The sequence below is a fragment of the Electrona antarctica genome (genome assembly GCF_951216825.1).
Source record: "Electrona antarctica genome assembly, chromosome: 3".
NCBI lineage: Eukaryota > Metazoa > Chordata > Actinopteri > Myctophiformes > Myctophidae > Electrona > Electrona antarctica.
In genome coordinates this window covers 13,055,475-13,063,878 of record NC_136808.1, presented here as the reverse complement: position 1 = coordinate 13,063,878, position 8,404 = coordinate 13,055,475, and the positions used below count along the sequence as shown (strand labels likewise).

The 8,404-nt window shown below is 45.0% G+C and overlaps 2 protein-coding genes across 2 annotated transcripts in view; both read right to left on the bottom strand.

Annotated features, from left to right (window-relative positions):
• Positions 1-508: 508 nt before the first annotated feature.
• Positions 509-8,088, bottom strand: rhoua (ras homolog family member Ua). The gene is made up of 4 exons (XM_079497604.1): positions 7,460-8,088; positions 6,814-6,872; positions 3,016-3,204; positions 509-2,362 (listed from the first exon to the last, which is right to left on the bottom strand). The coding sequence occupies exons 1-4, from the start codon at positions 7,734-7,736 to the stop codon at positions 2,078-2,080; spliced, it is 810 nt and encodes a 269-aa protein (XP_079353730.1). The 5' UTR covers positions 7,737-8,088; the 3' UTR covers positions 509-2,077.
• Positions 7,608-8,404, bottom strand: part of hipk3b (homeodomain interacting protein kinase 3b) — a 307,389-nt gene continuing 306,592 nt past the window's right edge. Inside the window, exon 17 of the mRNA XM_079497589.1 lies at positions 7,608-7,620. The gene's annotated coding sequence lies outside the window, so the exon portion shown is untranslated. The remainder of the gene's footprint in view (positions 7,621-8,404) is intronic.

The following is an 8,404-nucleotide window of genomic DNA, read 5'->3' as shown; positions in this document are numbered from 1 at the left end:
TAAAGGGATGTTGCTAAGAACAATACTGCTGGTTCTGTCAAATGGATGCTGTCACATTCTTGTCTGGATACTGACAACTATTGTTCAATAACTTTTGCACTATACCGAAAGCCATTTTGTACTGGTGAATCTCAGCCACAGGCTTCCAAATTCATGCAAACTTTTTCTAAAGCAGAGAAAGATGCCGAGGCTAAATCCCATCCATGATTAAAAATAGGATTAAACCAAAAAGTTTGCAACTCCTTTGCTGCTTGGACAGGTTCTGTTAGAGCTAGGTTTGAGACAGTAAACGTTGTTGCAGACTGGACGCGTTTTTCTGGAAACCGGTGGGAAAAACGCTGTTAAAAATGCGAAAACGCAGCAGTGTGCAGGGACCTTTAAAACGCAGCAGTGTGCAGGGACCTTTAAAACGCAGCAGTGTGCAGGGACCTTTAAAACGCAGCAGTGTGCAGGGACCTGTGCAGGGACCTTTAAAACGCAGCAGTGTGCAGGGACCTGTGCAGGGACCTGTGCAGGGACCTTTAAAACGCAGCAGTGTGCAGGGACCTGTGCAGGGACCTTTAAAACGCAGCAGTGTGCAGGGACCTGTGCAGGGACCTGTGCAGGGACCTTTAAAACGCAGCAGTGTGCAGGGACCTGTGCAGGGACCTTTAAAACGCAGCAGTGTGCAGGGACCTGTGCAGGGAAGCAAAAGCCCAGGCCCAGAAGAGAGTGAGATCGAGAGCCCTGGTGAACGCCCTATGCCCCTCAACGGGGTAAAGAGTAACAGCCAAGGTATTTATTTGCTGACTGTCTCAGATATGACAAGAAATAGGTTTTCATATTTTTAGCTATGAAATGATAAAATCTGGTTTGGAGAATTAAGAAATCAGTGTTATATAATGTACACATAGTAGTAGTACAGTACATGCATACCAGGCTTGGTCTGAAGTACTACTCTAGTTCTGTCAGCAGTACAGTACATCCTACAGTATATGTAAATCACCATTTGGTACCAGGCTAAAATTACAAGATAATTCTCTGGATACAACAGTCCAGAGATTTATTTAGACCACGGCAGCAGTTTAGATCCCACACTTATCAGCAGTAGGTTACTCCACCCCACATGCCTACCAGGAAAACAGTCTAAACACATAGTTTAAGGCACAACATGTCTGGGCCAGGTCATTCCAGAGTCTCCAGACCCCAAAGACTTTTATGCAGATCCAATACCAGAACCATTCTTAGACATAACAGCATCTCTTCCACCGTTGCCCTAAAATGCTGATATTCCATACATTGCATGTATTGCACACACACAGCCATAGAGGTTCCAGCTCAGCTGCATTCTAATTTGTAGCGCATCGTATGTACTCACCCAATAATTAATTTCTGCGACTTGGAGTCAGCTCTGGTCATCTGGTAGCACATTAATTTGAAACTTCTGGCAGAAAACGTGTATTCATAAAAACATCTCCATGTTTCCACAAGATTCACATGGACAACATTCATGTGATTATTGTGTAATTACTGGGTGAGTAGAGCACACAGGGAGTGCTACAAATTAGAATGTGGCCAATATTAATCCCTCTAGAGTCTACGTGTTCTATGGCTGTGTGTATGGAATACATTCCATGTACAGTATACAGTACCAGCCACTCTAGGGCTACTATTCCCACCATGCATTTAACGCAGGTTCTACAAGAACCAGGCTATACCTACCCAAGTTTAGAGGTTCCATTCTGGATCACACTGCAGTACTTCTCCCAGTAGTGGACTTATTATTTATTTAAAATGTTTTGTTTGTAGCCATAAAACATCACACATCCATTCTATGCCATATGGCGTAAAGGACGCAAAGTTCAGTATCATGAGTCTACAACACTGAAGCAGACTATGCTCAGTAGCTGATCATATCCAGGGAGATGGAATCAATTCAGAAACAGGAACAAATCTCAGCTCAGATCCAGGACCGTCCCAAGGTCTGAGATTCTAGATTGAGCAGTAGTTGAATGACTTCCCCACAACAGCTTCTGCTGGCAACAAGTCTTAATCCCAAGTATACCAACAAAGTGCCAAAACCTATGGCAGGTCCATTCTAGGCCACACAGCAATACCTCTTCCACCATGACTTGGAAAGATTCTTCATCTTATCAGGTGTCTTCCTCGGCTGTCTCTGTTGTTTCCGTTTCCCACCCGAGGCCTTGTGTGAGGCGCAGCTCTGTAGGCTCGCCAATATGGCAGCGTCAAATACTTCTTTCAGGTTCTTCTGGGTCAGAGAGGAGCATTCCATGTAAGCCACTGCTCCGATCTCCACCGCACAGTCCTTGGCATCCCCCGGGTCCACAGGCTGTTCTCGGTACTTAGCCAGCTCAATAAGAACCTAAACAGAGATAATACCACCAAAGATCATTTCAGATAAGATGGCATTGTGCTTTACTGGATGCAGTAACATGAAAGGCAGAGAAGATGCTTTTGTTTTAGTTGATACTATTGTGGTTGTTACAGGTGTCAAAAAAGCCTTGCTTGACCAATTTTGTCTTTTTGTTCAGAACAATCAAAGAACATTGACCCCAAGTCTAAATAAATAATTTTGTGATACAGACGCCAGGCTATGTCAATAAAAAGTCATTCTAAAGCCTCTGGATATGTGGATAGATCAATAGATGCAGTACAACAACATTGTAGGCAGAATGCACTAGTGCACCTTGATGTCCTCTCTGATATTGTTGCACTGTTTCTGTGTATTTTGGTGGTATTTTTCTGCCTTTATTGATAGATTTACAGTAGACTGACAGGAAATGGGGAGAGAGATTGGGGCTGACACGCCACAAAGCTGGGTCGTCGCGATTGGGAGCCACATCCGCGACACACGCCAGACGCCCGGGCATCACTGCTTCTGTTGATAACTATTTCGTTTTCCACACGATTTAATACAAAAATAAGAAAATTGCCTATGAAGCTTAACATTACTTAAAATCTAACATGATCATGATTGATCCTCAACAATTCTCAGGAACAGAAAAAACAAAACACCTTAACATCTTCTCTGAGGTCACACTGAGTCCCCACCAGGACCAATGGGGTGAGGGGGGCATGTCTGCGGATCTCTGGAACCCACTTTTCAGGAACATTCTGGAAGGAAGCAGGGCTAACCACGCTGAAGCACAGCAGGAAGACATCAGTGTTGGTGTAGCAAAGAGGCCGCAGCTTATCAAACTCATCCTGTTGATGGGTGGGAGAGAGAGAGGGCATGTGTGAGAGGGTTGAATGCAAGGAACTTGTATAAGACCAATAGCACTATATTTGAAGCCTGTGAATGTGGATTGGAGAAGCACAGTGGGAACAAGTAATCTTAAAGAGACACTTCACCCAAACAAAATAATATATTAATGACGTTTAGAAGATTTAGAACACTTTCCTGGGGGTCTTTATGTGTGTAATATGTGGTTTCGGATATTTTAGATTTTAGCAGTGAGCCCAGGTTCTCTGATGTCATCGACACTGGGCTCACTTACTTCCTGGACTACATGTTGTCTCAGTAAGACAGCCCTCCCCCTATCCACAAGGAGGGGCAGTGCACCAAAGCATTATGGGAATTGTAGTCCATGAAGTAAGTGAGCCCAGTGTCCATGACATCAGAGACACTGGGCTCACTGCTAAACTCTAAAATATCTAAAACCACATATTACACATAAAGACCCCCAGGAAAGTGTTCTACATCTTCTAAACGTCATTAACATATATTTTTTTGCAAAAAGAGTGAAGGGACCTTTAATAGCTAGAGGCAGAGAGGGGTAAAATAACATTTAGGGCGCGTTCGGAAATACCACACCGGAGCACACTCGCCTATTAGTTTGCATTGCACAGTGCGCTCAGTGCGCTATTTCCGAACGCGCCCTTAATGTGTGAAGAAGGTTGGGGCAGATAGCAGAAAAAGAAAGTGAGGTAGAGAATAGCTAAAGTGAGGGAGAGCTACGAACGTTCTGTTTGAAAATCAGTTAATTTCAGGGAGAGACATTTGTTCAAAGAAATATAAATTAAGATAAGATCATTAGACATGTGTTGATCCCAGAGGGAAGCAACCTAAGTCAGAATTAAACTAAAAATATTTTTTGGAATGTTCTCTTGTGTACAGTTAGTAGTACATGTATCGGCCTTAAAAAGGCGTTCCATTATGTGTTCTTCAGCTTCCCTCACTCACCCTTCCTCTGTCACATATTTTGTTTTCCACGCTTTCTCTCTCATTTAATCTCTTTGCACATTTCCTCTCCCTGGCGTCCGCCCATCTTTTCCATCAGTCAGCATGTGCATGCCTGGCACTTCCTGAGGAGACCATGGTCATGACAATCTTCAAGTTCATTCAGAACTATAAAGAGCCTGATTTATAGTTACATGACGGTGTTATACACTAAAAATAGCTGATTTACAAGCTCACAAACATGTTGTGAACATTTAGATTTGGGTGCGAGTGTGAGACAACAGTGCACAGGTACATATAATGCTGCATTCACATGGAATCCACACTGGGCAAGACCTACGCTATAGAGGCTATCATTGTTTTGGGGCGGAAGTTGCGGGATTTTGGCGGAAGTACCGCTCAAGGAAATTACGTTAATGTTTTACAAATTAGTTTACATTCTCTGTGAATGAAACAAGTGTTGTGATTGGTCGGGAAAATATTGTATCTGGGGGAAATGCATCTGACGGATGTTCTGGACCGACACTTCCGCCGATAGTGTTTCTGCCTTAGATTGTGACCAGGCTTTTCTCTTCGCAGATGAGTAAGCCTGGGACCGAGGCTACATGGAATCAGGCAAGCAGTAGATGGCAAACGGCAAAAACTGCTGGACGGCACGGCACGGAACGGTAAAAAGATTAAATATTTTAACATTGATGCCGTCTGCCATTACCGTCGCCAGTTCTGGCTGCCGTGCCGTCCTTTTCCGTTTACCGTCCTGCTCCCCTCCACTAAAATGAAGTCCGGTTTGCCGTCTACCGCTTGCCTGATTCCATATGAATGCAGCATAAGGCTTCAGACTTCTCAAAACAAACTGGTCGGGCTACTACTTGGCCTTACTCCCAGAACCCACCTCACATTTTGATAGGCTGGAATGGTTTAGGGTTAGGCTTAGTTAGTACAGCAAAATGCAATGGGTCTGGTCCACAAGATACGCTATACCACTAAGATACCCATGCACCTGTCTAAATACTTCCTTAATGTCAACAAAGTCCAAACTCACAACACCAGAGGGAGTTCAACAAACCACGTGCAACCCAGATTCGGCTCTAACAAGGGATTCAATTAATTTTGCTCCTATGCCACTAAAATGTGGAACGCCCTACCAACAGCCATTAAGAAATGTGAATCCCAGACTCCGCTCTCAAAGAGCACTTGCGGACGGCTGCGAATCGAAACTGGCCCTTGTAAAAAGTCCCCCCCGTTTTTCCCCCATAATGTACATGTTTTTACCTGTTTTACTTTCTTTAACTGTATATATGATGATTTCCTTTTTTCATAGAAGTGTATATTTGTACCTCTTTAAATGTTCTGATGAATTGAAAATGGAGGACCCAGATGTAAACAAGTCTTTTTCTGGTTTAATCCTCGTAGCAGTTTTTGTATTGACCTGTACCTTCGTTTGAACTGTACCCATTCTACTAACTGTGAATACAAATTTCAATCAATCAAACAATAAGATAGCTTGGGCATTGGACTGGCTATTTGTAAGGTTTGTAATGTTGATGCTGCTTTGTACTGAACCTAGATCTTGTACGATTTGGAAAAACAAATACATTTTAACAAATACATTTTTGAATTATCTCGGGCATCAAAATGGATCAGACCCAGTGCCAGGCTCCCTCTGGCAACCTCAGCTGCAAAGTCTTCCCCCGCAGTTTAAGTTTTATGTACATATTGTTTTATTATAAAAATGATGTGTGAAAATGAGAGGTTGCCTGAGTGAGGGGTATGATGTTGAGAGACCCGAAACCCTGTTGACCTCAGGATACATCACTGAGGATACGTCCCAGGTGCATCCATGCAATGTTTTTTAGTTATAGTTCTTCTATTTATAGTGACTCATAGGAATAGACTATGTGACAACCAGGTATAGTCTGGTGACCACCGGAGAGACGGGTGACAGCCGGAATGTAGACGGCACCCGGGTGAGCAGTATGGGTTAGCGCCCCTGCCTGTGTCTTCCGTGCAGGTGGAAGCCCAACAGCCCTCGGTGAGGCCTTTGGGAGGGCCATGCAAGCAGCAAGCGGAACCGCAGCACCATGACCCTGCGGAACCATTGCCCACCACTCCTGAATGAACTGTCTGGTGCTGGGACTCTGGTGCAACGCACAGGTCCTTGCTCTACTCCTGGTGAGAGCAGGAGTGGACCTGGTGAGACGTAGGAGGGGCCCGGACAGGAGACAACCCACAGAGCCTAGTCCCTCCATGCGCCAGAAGTGTACCTCCCAGCCCTGGCAGAGTAGGTCTGGAGTAGTTCCAACGGATTGTGTGCCCCTGGTTTTTCCCTAGTGGGACTGATTGAGGGTAGCTACTGGGACGTAAATCGGGACTTGATCACTCCCGGCTGGGTCGCCTGAGTGAGGGGTATGATGTTGAGAGACCCGAAACCCTGTTGACCTCAGGATACATCACTGAGGATACGTCCCAGGTGCATCCATGCGATGTTTTTTAGTAATAGAGTCATATATATGTATATATATATATATATATGACTCTATTACGACACACTCTGCCACAATGTGTGTGTGTGTGTGTGTGTGTGTGTGTGTGTGTGTGTGTGTGTGTGTGTGTGTGTGTGTGAAGTTACTGACCTGTCCAGCGGTGTCACAAAGCTGAAGTTTGACTGGTTGTCCGTCTACTGACACCACCGCTGGAGGCAGGAGGGAGGAGAGGGGGGTCAATAACAACTGAAACAATAATTAATTTGGCGCATCCACCTGACCTGCGCTCTCTAATCATGGACATAAACTACATGATTACATAGTCTATCATTTTCGAAGGTATACATTTTCTTTTAAACGTTATAAGAAACTGTCATCACATCATCATGACGTCAGAATCGATAAATACGTCTACGAGAGTCTAAATCTTAGGCCTACAGCAATTTGTGTTGACTAGATCGGTGGTTCTCAAAGTGTGGTCCGGGGACCCCTAGCTCTGATCCATAGCTCTAATGCCGTCGCATTAGAGCTATGGACCAGAGCTAGGGGACCCCCAGGGGTCCTTGGGTTCCAGCCAGGATGTCCCCCTTGGCCTAGAATGAATGAGGAAGAATCAAATGGACACTGATGTTACTGTAATAATGTATCATATCATGGGGTCCCAAATGGCACAAAATCTTTTCAGATGGGGGTCCGCGGCCAAATACACATAAATGTAGGGGTCCTTGACATGAAACAGTTTGAGAACCTACTCCATTAGATATAGGCGCTACTGTTTGTTTTATTTATTTTTTACCTGAGAAGTTGTCAAAGGCTGTGGGGACATATTCCGTGGGATAACCGTTGGTGGTGTAGCTGACAACCAGGCTGGTTTTCCCCACAGCTCCGTCCCCGACCAGCACACACTTCACCCGCCTCTCCCCTCCACCACCAGCTCCCCCAGACCGCCGCCGGAGCCTGCCGGAACACTTATCCCGACTTCGGAGCCTCCTCGGCGGCACAGGGGGCTGCGGGGACGCGGTCACGGAGGGGGCTTTGTATTCTTCTCCGCCGCCCCGCGGAGGCATTGGCATGGGAGCAGGTTGGGTTGGAGGTCCGACCGACAGACAGACAGACAGACAGGCGATTTAAGTTTGTTCAACAACTCCCATTCTCCGATTATATCAATGGGGATACTAATCGGCTTCTTCTGAATCTGACGTCAAAGTGATATTATCCATCCGTACTTTTCCCGTTTGTTTCAGATTCAAAACCAAACCCATAACAAAGTTTGACCCACCACTGTGTAGTACAGCGGAAAACCGAGACGACGAAATTGTTTTTGTCCCGACTGAGTCCCGACGTCCAGAATCCAGATACATGAAAGTGTAGCCAGTAGCCTGCAGAGTGTGTGTGTGTGTGTGTGTGTGTGTGTCCGTCTGTGAAAGTTTCTTTTCATAGAGTGCCCCCCCCCCACATACATACATACACACACACACACTACGGCTTCAGCCAATAGGAGTGAACGTTACAATATGATACCGTGACATCATGATTAAACAGTTGACCCCTAACCGGTTTATGACAGATGCTTAATAGTAAATTAAACAGTTGGGGGTCGGAGGGGGATTTCAGAATCAATCAATATCAAGTTAGAAATTAGTTCAATATTCAATATGATTTATTGGCTGGGAGTTCGGAAATGATTACTACAAAAGGCGTAATCAGGACAGAAGTGTACTGCAATGTCTCCATCTAGTGG